The 21108-nt window shown below is 41.1% G+C and overlaps 1 protein-coding gene across 3 annotated transcripts in view; it reads left to right on the forward strand.

Annotated features, from left to right (window-relative positions):
- The first annotated feature begins 1198 nt into the window (after window positions 1–1198).
- The window catches only part of ELMOD1 (ELMO domain containing 1), a 46527-nt gene continuing 26617 nt past the window's right edge, over window positions 1199–21108 (forward strand). The window contains exons 1-3 of one of the 3 annotated variants that reach the window (XM_053936466.1): window positions 1199–1372; window positions 2427–2518; window positions 16697–16791. In XM_053936466.1, coding sequence (XP_053792441.1) covers window positions 16775–16791 — 17 coding nt within the window. In that variant the 5' untranslated portion in view covers window positions 1199–1372; window positions 2427–2518; window positions 16697–16774. The remainder of the gene's footprint in view (window positions 1373–2426; window positions 2519–16696; window positions 16792–21108) is intronic. The other 2 variants (XM_053936465.1, XM_053936467.1) reach the window with 2 other exon arrangements.

Below are 21108 nucleotides of genomic sequence, written 5' to 3' on the forward strand. Positions count from 1 at the left end.
AGATTACTTCAATGTGCAAAGCATGATGCGAGTAAGAGATGAGGTGGTAAAGCTGCAGTCTGATACTGACTGTTGAGTTGTTCCATTGAGTGTCGGACCTCATTTGCTGATGGACCACAGCTGACCACAGCTGACGTGGAGGCTGCTGGGACCTTCTCCCTTCCTGCCACTCAGTCAGCTCTGCAGGACGCAGCACCTGCCAGCCAGGTGCACCAGGCATGCTGATGGCAGGTGGAAGACAGACTGCATAGCTCTAGCCAGGAGGAGAATTAAATACCAGTCTGCTTTGCCTTAAGACATGACCAGTGTTTCCTAGTTGTTAAATGTTTAACACAACAGCCCGAGTGTTTTCACCATACTTCTTGAATGTGACAGTTGATTAAGGGATCAAAATGACTGAAAAGGGAGATTCAGAAGAAATTAAACCATGTCCCTGAAATAGGCATGCTGAAAGCTATTTTCAAATTAGGCATAGAGAACACTTAGAAAAATAGGTTAATTAGCATTTTCAAAGAACTTCTGAAACATGAAACTGTTGGCTAATATTGGGATGCCAGTGTGGCCTGACAGGCTGCTTACAGCTTCAAAGGAACATCTGGACAGATGCATGCAGCAGTAAGGATAAATAAAACACAGACTACTTGCCTACTGGCAGTATATACTGAACTGGGCAACTTTAAATGATTCTGTGGATGCTGCAGACAACAGTTGTTATTCTTCCAGAGGGGAGAGCCATATAATTAGTATGACATGCCTATGATCCCAATTAGCTGACTTGAAACTTTGGAGATAAAAAGCCTCCAGGATATACTGCTGAGGGAGAAAGGACACTGCTTGACAGGTCGGTGGTGTGGGATATGGAGGAAGGATACTGGCTCGCTGAGTACTACCCCAGCTAACCGGGACATTAACACCTTGGAGATATTCCCCGCTTTCCCGTAGGACCTCAACCGTACCACTGTGGCTGGACTCCCTGAGCGCAGACAGGTATCGCCTTTCCTTGGCAAGCGCGGGGAGAATGAGGTGGGGGGAAGGTCTCGAAGTCCAGGGATGAGAGGTGCATCCTGCGCTGGGGGCCGCGGACCGACGGCGGGCGGCGCGCAGGGAGCGCCCACGCGCGCGCGTCGGTCCCCGGCCCCTTCCCCTCCCTGCGGGGCGGGTTCGGGCCCCGCCGCAGCCTCCCCCCGCGCTCGCCGGTAGGCGGCACCGCCGCCCGCCTTCCTCCGCCTCCTCCTCCTCCTCACCTTCGCCAGGCGCCGCGCCGGGTGACCCAGATCGCGTCGGCGGCGGCAGCTCCGTGTCCCTCCCGGCGAGGAAGGACGGCTCGGGACGGCGGCTGCGCTGCGCCGCGGGCATGGAGCGGCGCGGAGCGGTGAGTGCGCGGCGGCGGCGGGCCCCGGCGGCGGCCCCGCGGGTCGCTTAGCGACGGGAGGCGGCTCCGGGCATCGCATCGCAGCTCCCTGCACCGCTTCCCTCCCCCGTTCACCGCCCGGCGGTGGGAGAGAAGTTTTTCCCTTCAGAATGCGGGACGCTTTACGGAAAGACCTTGCGGCGTAAGGAAATTTGGAGGCGCTGAGTGGTTTGCATATTTGGGGTATTTGTAGTTGATTTTTCAAATTTTTGATTTAATTTTTATTTTTTTCTAACGGCTCCATCCTTTATAACTGTACGGGAGGAGGCCGGCACTGGGCGGCCGCCAGGCGCACGGCTCTGCGGCTCCGCAGTGGCTGCGCGCCCTGCCCTGCCCCGCAGCCCGCCCTGCGCGGGGCCGCTGGCCTGGCTTGCCCCTCTGCACCTGCCCTGGGCTCTGTGCACCTCAGTTACACCAACGTGTGCACATGATAATGACGACTTCTTTTTTCCATGGCACTCTCTTCTTCCCCGCCTCCCCTTCATCCCCCCACATGGTCATTGTGTATTGAAGTTACACTTGCTCCGAGTTTATTCCAGGTTTGATGCCTTTGATGTTGCCCTTTGTCCTCACCGTTTCTGCTTTTTTTACAATTTCCTTTAAAATAGCTAAAAGAGGATAGCAAAAGTGTTTGTCAGAATGGGGGCGGTGGGGGAGAGGGAAGAACAACACCTTCGTCCCAATTCAGTCAACTCAACAGTCAGATCACAACAAGCTGATTTTTTTGTGGCAAAGGCATTTGAAACAAAGAAGCCATTTTAGAAACAGAAAGAAATTTATTTTGTGGCTTGCATGCTTTAGTCAATTCAGGTTTTCATTCTTTTCTCTTCTGTTCCCTCCCGCCGCCCTCCTCCACTCCCCGTTATTCTAATTTATCCTAAAATGAAATAGAATAGAAAAAATAGCATCTTTAAAATCCTGCATCATCCCTGTGCTCTTCAATAAGCTTACTGATTGCCTTCTGTTCCAAACGTTTCATTGCACATTTTTAAAGAATGTTGTTTTGTACTCGTAGATCGATGAATAGTTGAATCAGTTGAGTGTGATAAGAACGTCTCATCTTCCCAGGAACAGAACAGCAAAAGCCTCATTATGTGTAGTAATTTGGTAGGTGTTGCATACTTATATCTTTTTGCAAAGTGCAGGTTCAGATGAGACTGATAGATTCTTAGGAGAGCCTGCTTTTCTCTGACTGTCTTTAAAAATGTGGGCCACTGTGTTGCCAAACTGAACAGGTGGAGTTGCATCTAGAAATATCCTTTAACTTGTTCAGTTCTCATAATCTGCATATCATTTTAAGCACTATTTCAACTGAAACTAATGCAAAACTACATTGCTGTAGCAAATGACTTATCATCAAGGCTAATAGGAGCTTGGAGACAGGAAGCCTATGATTTTCAAGGGTGAAATCATGTGACAGCATCAGATGCTGTATGTATTGCTCTAAACAGAAAATGGGCAGAAGATGATTCCAGGAAAGCAACAAACAATGGGAAAATCGGCAATGGAATGCAGTCATTAACTTTCCTACTGACTCTCTGATACACAGTAAAACATGTTCTGCTAGTGTAAAAACCTGCTATGGCTGAGCACATAAGCATGGTGTCTACGAATCCTTAGCCTGCTCAAGTTTTGAGACAGGGCTTTATTAACCATGGGACAGCATCATATTAGCTTCACTGACATGTGTGAACACAAGAATTTCCTGTGATCAAACATCTTCCTGTCACTCTTGACAGGGAATTGCAGCCCCCTGAGCTAAGCTATACATTAAGTGGTAAACTTTTGGGCTATGTTGCATTAAGTGATTATTTGGTTATCTGTCATCTTCCCTGCACAAACAGACTTGCTGGTGGCTGCAGGGAAAATGCTGTTGCACAAATGCTGGTGTATGTAGGGCTCCAGACTGCTCCTAGTATTTAAACAATCTTGTATTTTAAAGTTAAGCTGTGATCAGCTATAAACCAATTTAAACAAAAATTATGTTCAGTTGTACAGTCAGGGCATTATAACTATACAGAGCAAGGCAAGCTTTATTTTTCCCAAGGGGTCACTTGAAGTGTTAGCAGAAAATTGCAAGAAGAACAAGCTTGAGTTGCCTGGAGATCAAATTTTGTTGGATTTAATGCTCTCCAGCTCTAAGACTACATTTTATTTTTTTTTTTTATTAATATCTGCTCAGCTTTCTTGATTGGAAAGCTTCTTTCATTTGACATTCCTTTTAAATCCTTTGCTTGGTAATGCAGGGCAAAGGACTGCATGAAATATGTTACTTTTTGAATATAAACTTTGGGAAGAAAGCCTGAAAAGTAAACTCTAGAGGAGAGCTTACTGGAATACTGAGAAGGAAACCAGGTGGTGAGATTCCAAACACACAAGAAAGATAAAGTAAGGAAAAACAAAATGAAAGATGAGACTGATGTAAAGAGATGTGGAGAATGTTTGTGATCGTGCAGGACTGTGGCTATGGTTCAGGCTTAGCATCCTCAGCATCCATCTAACATGATGCAGGCTCAGCCACCTAACTGAGCACGAGTGCTGAGCTGTGCTGTACTGCAGGATTTGCCAAGCCCGAGCTGGAGGTGGAAATTTTGCTTGTTCCTGCCAGGCAGTGGAAAACGAAGCATGACAGCAGAAGCTGTGGGAGCAGCTTCCCGAGTCACTACTTAGTGGTAAGTGGGACTGCATGAGCACTCATTTTCAAGGCAAAGCAAGCATTTTGGTGACAAACTGACCTGTCTGACTTTGCCTTGAGACGCATTTATGAGTATGTTTACACTAGTGATTTGGCTTTCATCTGGCTTAAGTATCTGACACATCCTCCAAAGATCTTCTCCGGTTGCCTTGCAGTGGTTCGGGTCTCAGAGCAGTCTGACTGCAAAAGACCTGAACTTTCCCATTGAAACTACACCAGGACTTCTGCTTTGGGAGTGTTCCCATTTAGTTACTGAGCCTTTCATGAAAGATACTGGCTTCTTGAAAGTACCTCCTAGCTGCAGTTAGTGAGCAGTTCTCATCCACTTCAGCATTAAACCAATGAAGAGCCCCACACCAACTTCATCATCTTCAAGGGTTTCTGGCAGTTTGTTCTGGAGTACAGAATCCTGTACAGTACAGTATCCTGTTCCTCTGCAAAATGTGAGCAAACACTTCTCAGCTTTCTTTTACAGCTGAGAGTCCCTTCAAGAAGATAGTTTCTAGCCCTCCCAGGAGTTAAAGTACCTGAGTGAAATAGAGAAATTTGGCATAGTGTTTTTACCTCATCTTAATCTGTCTACAGATCTGCAGGCTGAGCACTCCATTCTAGTTCAGACAGATACAGCCACAGACGTCAAAAGGAGCCTGGGGAACAGGAGAAATATAGGAGCTACAAAGACTGGAATTGAAAACAATTGACAATATAAGCAGGTGAAATTGCAACTTGTTAGAGCAAAGTTAGGACGTTCAGTAGTGATCCTCAGGACTGTGTCTATAGGAAACTGTACCTGTGAGTTCTTCCCTATCTGGTAGGAAATTACTTCACAGGCATTTTTAGTCTAAATACAATGTCTACATTAATGTTTTTCAAGCAAATCTCCTGGCTTTTGTTCTTCACCTTTCTTTGTGGACTACTCTTGGAGCACCTGAGAATAAATAGGTGAAAATGTTTTTGGAGCACTGCAACTGCAAGCTGATATTCAGTCCCAGGGACGTGGTTGGAGCTACTCCAGCACCTGTATCGGGTGTTTTGTTTAAAAACAAACGGCCTTCCCCCATCCTGTGCAGTTTCAATTTCAAGTTCTTGGCAGTATCATTTCTGTTGGTCTGTGCTCTGCACTGATGCTTCTGTAGTAGCTATGTATTTTGCTTTTCCAGGGAAGGATTCTCAGGTAAATTAAGGGACAAGACCAAACCCAAAAGAAGTAGTTATACAAAGTCCTGTCTCCACAGCTCTCTGTATCATCCTTGTAACTTGGCCATGGTTAACCAGTGTTTCTGATGGTGCATAAGAAGGAAAGGCAGTTTCTGCAAAGGTTTGTTTAGGGCTGTGTACAGCTGGCTATCAATTTCACAGACAAAGGAGTTATTCCTTAATATATATATATACTATCTGCCATTTAAGCCCATACTGTATGCCTGTGCCCATGCCTGTGTCTGCCAAAAGTGAATCAGGAAGTTTCCTAGGACCCCAAGTCTGATACTATTATACTTGCTCAACTGAGCAAGGGCTTCTGTGGCTAGTTACAGATTGCACTAATGATGAAAAGAAGTTTTCTAATTTTGTTTATTTTTTCTTTATTTTTAGTAGTCTTATTCATATATTTGAAAAATGTAATTAAATCTCTACCTTTCATTATCTTCCAGGATGACTTAGATGTTGAGACTTGTCCATGGCATAGCAACCATTTGTTACTACACTGATAATACTTGCACAGTCATGTGGGTGTGTAGGTGATAAAAATTGGGCCCCTTAGTACAAAGCTGTCCTGTGGTCATGGAAACTACAGTCTTCTTATGGTAGGCAGTTATAAGAGCAAGTCTCTTATTCCTTCTCCCACTCTGCTCTCACAAAGCCATATCCATATCAACATTGGCTTGGATGTGTGCCATCAAGCAGGTTGTTCCTCTGAAACACTAAAATCAATGTGGGGTTTGTTAATTTTGGGCTTGCTAGGCCCTCATGCTGTCAGTGTTAAAGCAACCTGAGGAGAACAGATGGGTTGAAGGAGGAAAAATGGAGTTCTTGCTGAACTCAGTGAGGAAGGGAAAGAAATGGTGCTCCCAGAAGATGACATGGATAACAGGACATACCATAAGCACGATTTAGGAAAAGGCCTCACAACCTACTCCCCACTTTTTCAAGTAGGACTACAACAATATCTTCAATGGTCTGAGATAGTCATGTTCTTCTTTGAATCTTGTTCGTCCTGACCAACGTGTGCTGTGTTTTACAGGTTACTGTCTCAATGATAAGATCAGTTCATGCTGCTGAATTATTATGGGTGTATCTGCTGCAAGGGTTCTGGAAACTTGTTTAATGTATTTCCTTTTAGAAGTTTTTCTATCACTTTACACTTACTAGGTTAAGAGTAAGACTATAAGAAATAAAAGTGTGCCCACTTTTCTAAGAAAAAAGAGACACTGAAGGAAGAAGATTTTCAGTGTTGTGTGTTTCAGTGTTAAGCTAAATTTTCATTGTGTTAAGAATAAATGCTTTATGGCAATACTGTCAATCATCCTGTCCTAGTCTGTTGGCTCCACTTTGTTCCTCTTCCCCCTCAGTAATGTTGCAGGAACAGTTTTCAATGGTCTTCATGTTTCTTCTTTCTCTTTTCTTCACCACGTGGTCTTCTCCATGTGGTCTTTCTCTTCTCTTTCCAGTTTTCTACTATCAAATCTTTGCCAGCACCTTTTTCTGTCTGAGAGTGGGCACCCAAAAGAAAGTAAAGGTCTGGTTGAACTAAGCAGGAAGCAGCAGACAGAAGAGCACCACAGCACCTTGCACTTCCCTTGTCACTCACTTCATTTTCCTTCTTGGTTGAGGAAATACATTTTGTGCAATTACTACATAAGAATGGTTCCTATGCCATGCTTGAAAGTGTGTTTCATAAGTCTTGCTTAACAGCTGGTGTAAGTTCATTGACCTTCAAACCATTCTTTCCATCTTGACCTTTTGCAGATCTCCATTGCCTTTTCCTCTTACTGTGTCATGTCAGTATGGTGTTTGTGTTGATTCATCACTCATTTTTATGAATGTCTGTGTCTCCAAACTCCATCATAGCTTTCTTTCTCCACTGCTTATAGAAGCAGTGTTTGACTTTGATGCTACTTGGAGGTATCTTAAGCTACAGAAAGGTGAAGGAAGGGAGCCTTTGTGCGGTCATTTTTACAGTCGTTCATAGCTCTTGTTAATAGAATTAAAAATTTGGTAAGATACTTGTGACTCTTCCAAGTTGAGCTGATAGGCTGGTACATAGGCCTGTCTGGACAACAGATTGGATAGATGCCCTGGAGTGATAGATAGATAGATAGATAGATAGATAGATAGATAGATAGATAGATAGATTTTTTTTTTGGGTGGGTGTGTGTGTGGGGTGTGTGTGTGTTGCCATTCAAAATTTCAAAAATTTTCCCTAAAGAACAGCTTAAACCTGGTTCAACCAGAGCATGGAGTTTGCAATACATATTAGAGAAACTTTAGAAAAGCTTCTATGACAGAAATGTCATAAAAGAGATTATTTCTTCCACTTCTCCTCACTTCAGACATTAGTAAAACCAGAGCAATCTACCCTGCATGTGTCCTTCATGACACCAAATGCATAACCAGAGCTTCCAACAAGGTCATGTACTTGGAGTTGTCCTGATTTCCTACCTCCTGGGATGCAGAACATCTCACTGAGCAGCAACCAGGAGATTAAATTGTAGGCCATGAAGTTTGCAAAGTAACTGCAGTGGGATTTTAGATCCTCCTGTCTGGTGAATAAATTTTTCCTCTTTTATTGTGGTCCCCCTGCAAGCTGCAGGCAGCAGGCAGCAAACAGCTGGTGCATGACACTTATTATAGGATGCTTATGGTTTCACAAGTGTGGTGCTTCATGACATCATCTAACTGGCTGACTGCATGGGAGGTCATCATTCTTGAGTCCTGTCTTAGTGAAATTGCAGAAGGAAATGCAGAAACTCTCATGGATCCTACTTGCTCTACTCTTGCATGTCTGTCTCTCAGAGCTCTGTGGAAAAGTTGCCACTTTCATGCCAAAGAAATCTGGTGACGTGATGGGAAAAGGGCACCACATGGAACAATTTTCTGTTAGATCAGTATGAATTGTGTCTGATCTTAACCAAATTCCTGGATAAATAAATTGATTTCTGCTCCTCTAGCTGGAAAGCTGAGTTTGGCTTTTGTCCTGACACTTCTGGTATTCTTGTCTTAATGTTTTTTGGGGGTAAGGGTCAGTTAACAAACTAAATCACAGTTCTTATCGCATGCTTTCAGGCTAAAAGTTGGGGTGAGGTTGTATTAATCTGATGACTGAGTTAACTCTACTAGATCCAAAAAAATATAACAGATGTTGGAAAGGTGGGAGCATGGATAGAACAAGAATCTCTGGCGCAAATCTATTGACATTGCAGGTCTGTATGTAGCCTGTTGATCAGATGATGTTGCTTCCCCACAAACTACTGTTTGTTAGGAATTAATAGGGCTCTAAAGTAAATCTAGCCTTCAGTTAATTTTGGTGGCAAGGGAATACTTCATCTTTGCATTTTAACTTGTACCCTCCACTCATCTCTGGGAAATGGAGTGGAGCCAGGAAGGGAGGGAGAGCAAAAGCACATCAGTCATTCACTTTTAGAAATAGTAATTTTGGGGTTTTTTCCTGAAACTTCTGCAGTAATTAGTCTGGGAGGTAGCCAGGGAGCCTCTTTGGATTTTATGTATCTAGCCTTGTAGGATTTATTCTAAACTTGAAGGACTTTTGCTACGAAGTGTGATGTTTTATTTAGAACACACTTCCTTGCAATACAAGCTGTCGTACAGTGTGTCTGGCAGCAGAGCAAGTTGGCCAGAAACATTCCACTGCAAACCACATAAGGACACATGTGAGCCACCCAGATGAAGCTGCTGTTCTCCTGGGTGAACTCCTTAGTGGTCAAGTGAAAGTTCATGAGAAGTGACTAAAAATTATACCTTTTTATAATGTATGAAGGAGGGGGCGGAGGAAGTTGCTATGCTTTGAAGACTGTTTTCAAGCATGAGAACTCCATTTTTAGCTGATATGTCATTTACTCGGTGCCCTTCTGGATAAAATACACTTTCCTCCACATGCAAAATGAGCTTGTTAAGGATGGACACACTATAGACAGAGACAAGACAAGACAATACTTTAATTCCTGTTGAATTTAGGCATCTGATTACATTTCTAGAAGTTTATGGTATTATTATGTGTTGTGGAGAGCTTCCGCTAATTTTTACCTTTGTATTTATCATTAGAAACAGACTTATCATTAGAAATAGAATTATTAGTATCCAGCAAAGTCTTCACCAGTGACATGAAGTGACTTCATATAGTTTTGTCCTTTCTTTCCATCTTTCAACATTGTAGTAGAGTAGAGCTAATAGAAATTGGAAAAAGTAGATTATTGTCACAGTTCTGCATGCAAAGTGTGTCTGCATGCATGAACATTTCCTTTGTTGGATTTCTGGGATTTAGTTTGCTTTGAACAGTCATGTAGAGAACCCCAGCCTTTTTCTTTTGAAGGGCAGAGATCTACAATGAAAGGTGGAGATGCTTCTACAGTGCTGAGTTCTGGTTTGATGTTACCTTCATCAAACTGTGGGTTGTCTCTGAGCCAAAATCTGCAGAGGAATTACAGCAGGTAGGCTGAATTGAGTGGTGTTAGAGGTAACTTACCATGTGAGATGTGATAAGTAAGTTCTCTTGAATCCAAATACAATCCTACATGACTGTCTCTTACAAGAACTTTAAGACCCTCTTGATCCTTCCTTATATTCATAATGCTTTGAAGAGGCAGTAATGGACTGAAATGCTAAGTTAGAACTACAGAATTAGAGGCTTTCAAAGCACTCTTCTGTAGCTTGAGAGGGGGTTTTGTGCCCTCTGATTCCCCAACTCTAACCTTTATTCAGGCCTCTTTAACCTTTTATTCAGGCCTCTTTTTATTGCTTAATTGTGTGGTATCTGCTTATGCTCACAGGACTAAAATTCAGTTAAATTTTACTTCATATCTAGCTTTGCCCTTACCCTCCTAGTGAAATACATAAATGTAAAATGTCAATGTGTGATGTAGACTAGAAGTGGAAAATTTTTTATTACCTCTGACAGTGTGACTGAAGTCAAGTCTTGCTTATTAGGGTCATCAATCAAGTGTGACATTTTGTTCCAAGATTTTCCTCTAAAGAATGCTTGATGTTGAATACAGCCTGATCTTGGGCACATGGAAATGAAAATACCCTTCTGTACTGAGATGGGGAACTAAGCTCACACAAAACACAAAACAGGCATCCACTTTTGATCTCTAAGGTGAGTCCTGCCAGTGGCAGCATCCATTGGAGACAGTCAAAGCCACTTCTGAACCAACATAAAACTTTTGAACTGCATGGAACAGGTGACCTGTTCTTGAGAGCTTTTCTAGCAATGGAGCCGTTTCCCAGGGTGCCCTCTGAGTTGGAGAGGTCTGAGCAGTGTTGTTGCTATAACATTAACAGACCTATAAATGACTGTGCTGTAATTGACATGAAGATCCTCTGTGTATTTGTTTAATACAAATACAAAGTGTATTTGTTTAATACACTTGAAGTGATTTTTATGCCACATTTGGGCATGAATGCAAGATGGAAGATGCAAGTAGGTATGTGTCTATTCCATGGGATAGCTGGATAAACAATGCATGCTTAGAATTAGAATGGCTTACCAAACTGGGGTCCTAGAGTTGTTGGGGTTTTATTTGTATTTGGGCTTTTTGAGTGTTGTGTGTTTGTCATTGGTATGACTCTTGTAGACTCTCATTCTTGAATTGTAGGACCGTAATATGACTTGTTTATGGTCAGATTTCATGGTGGAGGCTTTTGGTGGGAGTGGTGGGGAGAGATGAGAGAGGGAATGATTTTGTTTCATCCTAAAGGTAAGCCTGTTTCTTGGGAAGCATTGCAAAGTATATTGAGAAGTGGGTAGCTCTTAAACTGATAAACTGATGCTCAGGCAGGCACTTGGGCATCCTATCAATTGTATCTCTATAGCACTATAGTACTAAGAGTATTTGGGTATAAGACAGGATATTTGAGATCACCCCAGGAGAGTGACTGTGGGGGGAGCAGAGAATCAAAGGCTGGAATCTCAGACTATCTCTGGTCCAACCTCCTGCCCATAACAGGGTCAGCTTTGAAGTCAGGCTTCTCAGGCCTTCATTTGGTTGGGGCTTGAAACCTCAAAGTGTCTCTGGGCAACCTGTGCCACTGCCTGACTGTCCTCTTGGGAAAAAAATTTTGTCTTGTATCCAGGCTGAGCTTCTCTTGGTTTTTGCCTGTTGTTTTTCCCGTTCCTGTTCTGCACTGCTGTAAAGACTCCATCTCTTGACTTTTCAATGACATATCCACAGGCACTGGAGGTGCTGTTATGTCCCTCCAAAGCTGTACTGCCTGGAGCAGTTTTGCCTGGAGCTGAACAAGCTCATCTCCCCCAGCCTCACCCCCATCATGCCAGTGGCCTCTGCTTAACTCTCTTAAATTTGTTGGTGTCTTTTGTGTATTGCTGGGGCCTCAAACTAGGCAGTGTCTAAATATGGCCCAGAGTGCCGAGTAGAGGAAGATAATCTCTTCCCTCAATCTGCTTACTGGCTCTGCTTGTGTTCATGCAGCCCAGAGTGCTGTTGTCTGTCTTTGCATCCTGCTGGCTTCCAGCCAGCTTGCTATCCTCCAGGACCTCAAGGGACATTTCATAATCTGTATCAGCTATTCTTCCCCTTTCCAGTTCTAGTTATCTTACATTGGCATTCGAGATACTGAAGCACTAACATTCCCATCAGCAAAAGAAACAGGAATATACAGTAGCAAAGCACTTTCTGTGACATAAGGCTCAAGCCTATTGTCCCTCAGAAATAAATAAATGTAGGCTTTTGAGGTGAATGACGTGTAGATGCCAACCCAGGATACCACTGTAAAGAAAAGTGGCAACCTGAAAGCGACATTATGGTGGTGGTATTCAGGAGAACATACTTTAACACGTACTTTAAACTGCCACAACTAAAAATAAATTACTTGGTTTGGGTGGGGTTTTTTTTGGCAATCTAATGATCCACATAAACAAAGTATTATATCCAGCCTGCTCACATAAACATTTCTGTTTTTTTTTTCTTCAGCACATCTATTCTTTCTTAATAATTGGAATATACATTTAAAAGTGTATGCAATATACCAGATTGTAAATACCCACTAGCTTGCAAAACAAAGATTATGAAAGGAACTACCTTGAGTTTATATTTTACTCTGAGAGTGTGGTGATTTATAGTAAATAACACAACTTTTCCTGGCAGCTGTATCTGCAGCTTTATTGAAGACAAACAAAGCAAACGCTCAGCTTTAGATAAAGAGGTGATGTTTAAGGCTTACTCTTGATTTCTTTAAGCCTCCAGCAACTGTTAACCTTTCAGATTGGTGCATGTTTTGCTATAAGACTAAAAAGATCATAGAGTCACAAGAAATTCACATAGTTGATGTTTATTTAAGAAAAGCTTAATTTTTATTTTGAGACAGATCTTGCAACAGTTTTGCTGTTATATGTGATTATAGTAGTACTGCTTCTCTCCCAAGAAAAGCTGTGGTTAGTTTTAGGAGGGGAAGCTGCTGTCTAATTTAAAATAAACTGGATGAAACAATTGGCAATGAATGGGTATGTGGGTGTGTTGTTGGAGGGAATAGGAAGCTGCTTTGTGGAAGTGATGTGCAAGCTGAGAACGTGAACCTGTGGGAAACCCAAACTTCATCCTCACCCCATCATTCTCAATATAGAGCCTTGGAACATAAATGAGTCCCTTCATGTCAAAGAGGAAACTTCAAACATTGAGTCTAAAGGCTTTCTGTAGTTGTAGGTTCAAGCTACTTCTAGGGAGTTAATGGAAGATTGCTAACAAAATCAAATCTATTTGTCTTTAGACTTTTATCAGCTGCATGACTTAAAATCAGGAAAAGCTGAAAAACCATCTACAGAAAAAAAGTATCTTGAGGATTCCTTAGTGAGAAAATGTGTGTATAGCATGAAGCTGGAACATTTTCTTAAGCCATAAAAAAGCCCACAGCTACAGGTTCACATGAGTGAAACCATGTAAAACCACAAACTCAGGCTCTGAGCAGTGGGTGGATGCTGTGGCCAACTGGCTGCTCCCCAGAACCTGATGGCTCTGGGTGTCCTGCTGTCAAGTCTTCAGAATTTTGTATTTCAGTCTATGTAATCCATAACTGCTGTCAACTTCTCAACTGAATTGTATAATTGTTGCACCCTTTCTTTCAACAAACTCATAAACATATATTAACAAAATTATCACTTGTACATGAGAATCTTTTTCTCATGTCTTTCTTTCCTACAAGTGGACCTTGAAAGCCTTCCTGATCTGCAGACATCCAACTTGGTGAGGAAGGTCTTTCCTAAAGAAAACAGGAGGCTGGAAGTCAAGTCCTTCTCCCTAAATAAAAATAAGTATGTGACTTTTTTGTTTGGGTTGGATTTTTTTCTAAGCACACCTAATTGCAAATGAGTGTTTTTGTAAATTCTGAATTGTTGATAGAACATATCTAAGCTTGGGCTGTTCTTCCTGTTCACTGAGATGCTATAACAACATCACTGGAAGTAAAGTTTCACTGATGAAAAATCTATTACATATTGAGATAAAAAGAGATTGGCAGAAATTAGGTCTTCTGGCTCTACAGGTTTATGAATAGTTGAACTTAGCTGTAAATTGTGGTAATAATCTTTTTTAAGAGTTTAAATACTGTTTTCTTCACAGAAAATCTTTACTGAACTCCTCTAGAGGATCACTTATGGAGGTATATGGAAACAGAAAATGCTGCCCTCCAGTCCTACTTGTTTAAAGATGACTGTAAAATCTCACCTGGTTCAGCTTCTCAGTTTATCCTGGGTGTAAATAGCTTAATGCCATCTGTATGTGTGTGTTCATAGAAGTGAATTGCTGCAAGAACCACAGAGCATAGTGTTGATTTCTATCCCTGTACTTAGCAGATGACAGCATTTAGAAAGGCCGTCCACCATACACAAAAATTATTTTTACCTTATGAACCAAGACAGCAGCATAGATTCCCTGTACTTTTGTTTGAGCTGGAAGTCTTGCCTCTAGATATTAAAGCTCTCCTGTTAATAGAGTCAGGTGGGATTTGATTGCTTTGTGCCCCTGTGGATGAAACTGCTTTTGAAGCCATGGCTTTCCTATGGACCCAGTTATTAGCTGGACCTGTACTGTAGGGAACTGAATGTTGAACTTGCAGGGTGAACTCTTTCTCTCCATGCTGAAGGGCTTCAATATTGACTTCTGTGGCATCAGGTCTTCAGCTGTAAACTTTCTTTCTGTAGACTTCCCCACATGCATTTTAATAAAAAAGGAGAAAGCAAGGAAAATTTATTCTTGTAATTTCAAGTGTGGGCTTTTGAAGACATCCAAAATAGGCACTTTTAACCCCTTGTCATGCTTATTGTGTCATTTAGTTTTTCTTTATTTTTTTTTCAATCAACTACCTTTCTTTAGCTTTCTGTGTAGAAGACAGCAGTCTCTGAACAGCTGCAATGATGCTCTAATTTTTAATGAGTATTGAAAACAGAATTGTAATTTATAATTGGCTGGAACTGGTGACTATTCTTGAAGAGATAGTATCTTGAAGCTCCTATCATGCCGTGTTTGTGTGAGCCATTTCTGGAGTTGGGGCAAGTGGAATTTCTCTTCACTTTAAAGCAGTAATAACAAAGTAGCATAATTTTCAGCGAGGACCTTGGTCAGAATCAAGAAGGAGCTGACCTCAGAGGCTGAGACCAGCACGCACTTTTAGAGGGAGTTGATTTGACAGCTTCTGGCACTTCTGGTGTGTTCCTTACACTGATGCCCTTACGGGTCAAATTTTGTGGTGAAGCATCCTTTGTTCAAGTTGATGTTAAAATGCTGAGACTCGGCTGTGAGAATCTTTCACAAAGGATATCTTTTAAACAGCAAATTATTAGACTGGAGAAGGGGAGCAGGTTACATCCCCTCCAGTTTTTGCTTATCTCCTGTGCTCACTGCCATAGAAGACCTATCAAAAGCTGTAGCAGGAAGTGTTTGGAGCCTGCCTCTTGTGTTCATTAATAAACCAGTTAGCATCTCTCTGCCCTTGCAAGCAGGTGTCACTGCAGCTAGCACCAATTACAGCTGTATTCAGGGGACAGCAACATGATTCAGCCAGTCAAAAGCAATATAAATGAAAGAAGCTTTTACAGTTCAGGGATTATATATTTTTAGCAAGCTGCATGTGATATAATCCAACAAGATAGCTGTATTTTTCTGAACTTAAATACTTATTCTGTTTCTGTTAGCAGGCAATATCACAATATAAAACTTGCAAGTTACACAGAGGAAAGAATATGAGAACGTGGTAGGGCAAGAAGATTTTTATCCCATCATTGATCGGTCTTGCAGAAGAAAATAGGTTTAAACTTCTCTAGATTTCTAAATTTGTGACAAAATAGGTCAGATTTCTTAAGGCCTTCAGTACTTTTCAGCATGCAGTACTAAGTAAAAATGGGCTCTTAAATGCCTTTTAACAACAGAACTTTCATTCAGGCCTTTGTGTGTGGTTTGTAGCAGTACAGAGCTTGAAACCATGATCTTGTTCCCTTTAAGTGTTGGATTAAGTTGTCTCGATAGCAGTTGTCCCTGTGTAGCAGTGTCCCATTTACTGGCAGCAAGTAAAAATGTTTTACTGCCTTTTACAGGACATGAAGTACAGTAATTTGAGGAGTCTGCATCTTTTAGTCAAGTATCACTTGTATATGAATACTTAATTTTAGAAACTTAAAGTAAAGAGGTGGTGGCTGGGGAGAGTCTACAGTATACAGGCAGGGTTATATTTATGAGGTTTCTTCATGAATTCCTCCTGTTCTCCTCTGCTGGAACTATCTGGTAATCATAAGGAATATCAACCATAGGACACAAGATCACAGAACCAATGGGCAGCCTGGTTAAGTGTATTATAGGAGCTCTGAATTCAGGAAGTTTTTGGGCAATGCTGTCAGGCATGTAGCATGACTCCTGAGGTGTTCTGCACAGGCCCAGGAGTTGGACGTGATAATCCTTGTTGTTCCCTTCCAATTCAGTATATTTTATTATTCTATGATATGTATTATGCAAATTTTGGTGAAGAGAGGACTTCTAACAGCAGAGTGAACTGAATGTCTCTTGAAGCTGCTGCCTGGGACCAGACAGGGGTTTGAAGAACACAAGAAGCCACAAGAAGCATTTGAAAATGTCTAGATACTTCTTCAAGCTTTCTCACTTATTTCTGCATTCTCATTCAAGTTTTTTACTTCTCTGAAAAAAAATATGTGTAGTATAGTCTAGTCAAAGTATGTGCTCAGACTGAAGTGTGAACAACTTATGATTTTTCATTTTGTTTTTATTGACATGAGATTTTTTCTTAATATATTTCCCTTGTATTTCCGTAGATGTTTGTTTCAAGAGCAATTTTAAAAAACTGAAGTATACCCTTTTTTTTTTCCTGACTGTAAAAAAGTCTCAATTCTATTTTTACAGCACTAATATCACCTGTGAAGAAGAGGTCATCAGTGATCAATATATTACGGCTCTAGCAGCACAAACCAAACCATCACCATGAAACACTTCCTGAGGTAACTGTTCTGTATTTTCTCAAAAGTGTTGAATTATTCTAATTACTTTTGTGCTGCAGTGAGCTAAGTGGTTAAACTGTTACAAGTATTACAGAAGGTGTAAACTAGTTTATACTAGACTGCTTTCTGTTCACCTAGCTTTAATTAAAGCTATTTTAATTTAAATTTTCTTTTGCAGTTCTTTATAGAAGCAAAGAATGTGGAACTGTCTTGTGGGATTGGAGCAGTGATGTATCAAATCAGTAGTGCCTGATATGTCAGGGGAAAAAAGAAATAGTAACATAGAACAGTGCTTGGAAACTGGCAGGTTTTTTCCTTCCTGTTCTTGTCCACTGTCTGGATTTTTGGAGTATTGTTTGTGAAAGCAGAGATGCTTGCTGAAGATGTGTAAGTGTTTTTGAAGCTGATCATGCTCAGTCTGCAGGAGAAATGTCAATTACTTGCTCCCACATATGACTTACAGTTGTTCCTCTATAAACTAATTATAGAATGGGGGACTTGCAGACAACAGATGTAGGTGCAGAAAGCCCATGCTGTATTTGTTCTGTAGTCAGTGAAGGGAGTTGAGCACTTCTCAAAACTAATACAGATCAAGAGCTCAATTGTGTATAAACCAAAGAAATCATATTCTGTCTGTATAGGAGGAACCTTTTCAAGAGGACTAAAACATATGCTTCTGTATAGAGCATCTGTCACTATATTTTTCTCCCTTTTTAGACTGTTTATAGCAAAGAAGCTTACACACTATGGATACCAGCATCATTACTTCTAGGTTGATCATCTGTAATGATTTTGCTGCCAAGACAGACATAGCTTAAGCATTTCTGTGGAGTCTTCATGCATCTTGAACCAGCTGCAAAAGGGCTCTGTAAGAAGGACATAGACAGATCAAAAGTATAAAGCAGCTATTTGTTTGCTAACATCCACATAACACAGCCAAGGCTGAATTGAGCCTTAATTTAAACATTAGTGTGCTCACCACCTGATAGGCACCAGCCACGAGGGAAAAAATTGACCCTTGCAGCTTGTGGCCCAGGTCCTGGGTGGTCATAAGTCTTCCACCAATTCCATTTGTACTGGTCCAGTGACCTAAAAGTTCACAATTAGCTTGACTAACATCCCTGCACTGCTTTTTCCCTTTACAATTTTGTAACACCTCATGTCAGAGCCTTTGTTCTGGAATCCTGCTAATTATTTCCTTCTCAACATTCCTGCCCTCTATAATTTTTACCTTTATTCTCTCTACAAACTTGTTCAGCAGCCTGACCCAAGGTCACAAGTTGATGTCATTTGGGATTTGGTTCATGAGTTCCTCATAAAGTGAACTCTACCATCCTGTGAGAAGGGTGGGAGCCTCTGGCTGGGATCGCAGAGGGTGTTACACTTGACCCCATAACATAAAGTAACTTTGCTCCCTCCTGATGGAGAAGCTGAGCTGTTAACAACTTCTAAGCTGCCAGCTCCCTTCTTGTTAAACTACCTGTTCTGCTCACCTTTGCTCTCCTGGCCCCTTGATGATTTTTTCCATGTTGGAGAAAGAGTGCTGTTTTGAATATGTGGGTTCCTGAGGCTATCATGGGGAAGCTACCTTCTACTTCTCTTTATGTTTTTCCTGAAGTCAGTGAATCCTAAAAGGCTTGAAATGTCTGGGTGGTGCTAGATTCTCTTAAGTAGTCAAGGTAGATCTTCTGAAAAACAGTTGCCTATCTAAACAGGACAGTCTGAGACTTTGTTATGGAAAGTCCAGTATTCCAAATGCTGAACAGAAATTTGGATTAAGGGATGGGGGGGAGAAGAGTACAGAGCACCAAAAATATGAACACAGTGTTGAAATAGGAAAGCTATTACTATTTACTTACAAGCATCTGGATTTTCTTATATTATGTTAAACCTTTAACATGAACTGATAAGAGTACTATCCTCCCCATATTCTGTAAATATAGAAGAAAGCCAGAGAGATTAAGAAGCAAAAATCCTCCAAGGAAATCACTTACTGGTCATAATGAGTTCTGCTCTATGTGTTGCAACCTGCAGTTGCAGGTTTGTGTGATGAGGAGTAAGTGAAGTGTGGAACTGCAGGGACATATATGTGCAAGACAAGGTTATTAAGCCTTCCACCTTGGAAATGGGTTGGAAAGTAAGTTAATATATATTGTGTCCCCATGTTTGTCTGTTACCAATAGCACCACCACATGGGAGTTTAAATCGTCCTTAATTGTTTGAGAAGATCAATGCAGGGTTGAAATGTGGAATTCTGATTGCAGAGACTCCTCAGTGGCATGGTGTTCTCCTTGTTGCACAGCGTGCAACAAACACCAGAATAGCTAATGCTGATGGCATAGATTATCTCTGTGTTTAAAACAAATTACTTAAGTCTGCACAAACTCAAGTCAGTTTGTTGATTGCAATGTGGAAGTTGCCATGAAACAGACATCAAGAGGAACAGGGCTTTCATCTCTGAAGGTATGATAACCTTGACTTTGCTAAGTGGTGGCAATATTTTACCTGTAGCAACTTCATGCAGCAGATATTCACTTGGAGGCCCGAGGAGGACTTTGAAGAGTGGATTTCAAATCCAGCTTGTTGTTTAGTGAGGTTGAAGGACAGCTCTGGAAATCTTCAAGTCCTTTCCCATTGCTCAGAGCAGGGTCAGCTATAGCAGGTTGCACAGGGCTGCATCCAGGCACATTTTGAGCACCTGTAAGAATGGAGATTCTGCAGCCTCCCTGAAAAACCTGCTCCATTTCTTTAGAATCATAGAATTGCTTAGATCCTTTTAAGCTCATTCAATCCAAGCATTAGCTCAGCATAATCAAGTGTACCACTAAACCATATCAACTGAATGCCACATCTATGTTTCCTTTAAATATCTCCAGGAATGGCGATTTCACCACCTCCTTGGGCAGCCTGTTTCAATGCTTGACAATCATTTTTTTGAATAAATTTTTAATGATTTTGAATCTAAACCTTTCCTGGCACAAAATGAAGAACAAATTCATATCAGAATGAATTCTGATATTAATTGTTTCTGACATCTGAAATATTACTTATGAAAAAATAAAACTGTTTCTCGGTTAAATACTTAATCTTTCAGGGCTTTTTCATTTTGTTGTAAAGGGGTTCTGAGAAATCTGTCAGCAACACTTCTACTTTGACTGTAATTTATCTTAAACATCTGAAATAATAACAACTTGGAGAACCAACTGTAGCAGACAGGTTTTTTTCAGTAAATCCTAGAAATCTGACACCTTCTCTTGTTCTACTGCAAAGCAAACTGTAAGCTCTAGCAGATCTTAAGTGTACTGGAGTCATCAGATAAAATTAAAATCAAATCAGCAAACAGCAAGAGCAGTGAATGTGTGGAAAGCTGCTATTAAAAACTATTCATATGCCTTCCCTAGTTGCCACAGTGAGTTGTTCCTATGTCTAAATAGGGAGATAAGGTGGATTTCAGTTGTCAAGTTTGCAAAGGCACAGAATGAAAGCAATATCTTTTGTTTTAAAGGAGGTAGTAGCAGGTCTGCCAGTGGTAGAAATGGTGATTGGTACCTCACTCCTTAGCTGACCTTGTATACACAAAGTAAATTATGCACATAAACCAAAGATAGTCAAGTTAATGAGCTCTTAACAGGGTTGTATCACTTGCTTACTCACCCATTTGGACAGCTTATCAGCCATGACTAGTGTGTCCTTGACTTCTCAAAAAGTAATTAGAATTCTCAGAAAGGACATACTGATGTGTAATGCACGCTTTTCTGAGATCCATATGTCCTTCAGGAAAAAGAGTTGTATAAAAATCGTCAGTATCCATAGGACCTAAAACATGACACACAGGAAAGAAAATTATGTGTAAGTATGCTCAGTGACTTTTATTTCATTCTCTTAAACAATTTGTTTGGGGGGGATTGCTTTTTTTTTTTTTTGTTTTAGATTTAGGTCTAGGATTTTGGGTTTTGGATTTGTTTTGTGTTTGGGGGTATTTTGATAGGGCTGGACATTTTGGCTTTTTTAGGTTTGTTTGTTTTTGTGGTTTTCTTTGGTTTTGGTTTGGTTTGATTTGGTTTTTTCCTTGTTTCAGGAGTTTGCTTGCTTTCCCCCCAGTTTAAGTCCAGTAAATAGCATTGAGTATCTAGATGAAGCTTTCATTTTCCCCAGAGTACCTATGTTTGTTACTAGCTCTGAAAATACTAAGGTTCTCAAATTACTGAAGGAGGGAATAACCACCTTCTATTTTCTTAGTTTCAGAAATGTTGCAAAGTAATTAATCTCTACTTTCCTTCAGGAAGTACTTCATGTTGCATTAGACATACATCTTGA

Source organism: Vidua chalybeata, chromosome 2 (assembly GCF_026979565.1).
Source record: "Vidua chalybeata isolate OUT-0048 chromosome 2, bVidCha1 merged haplotype, whole genome shotgun sequence".
Lineage (NCBI taxonomy): Eukaryota > Metazoa > Chordata > Aves > Passeriformes > Viduidae > Vidua > Vidua chalybeata.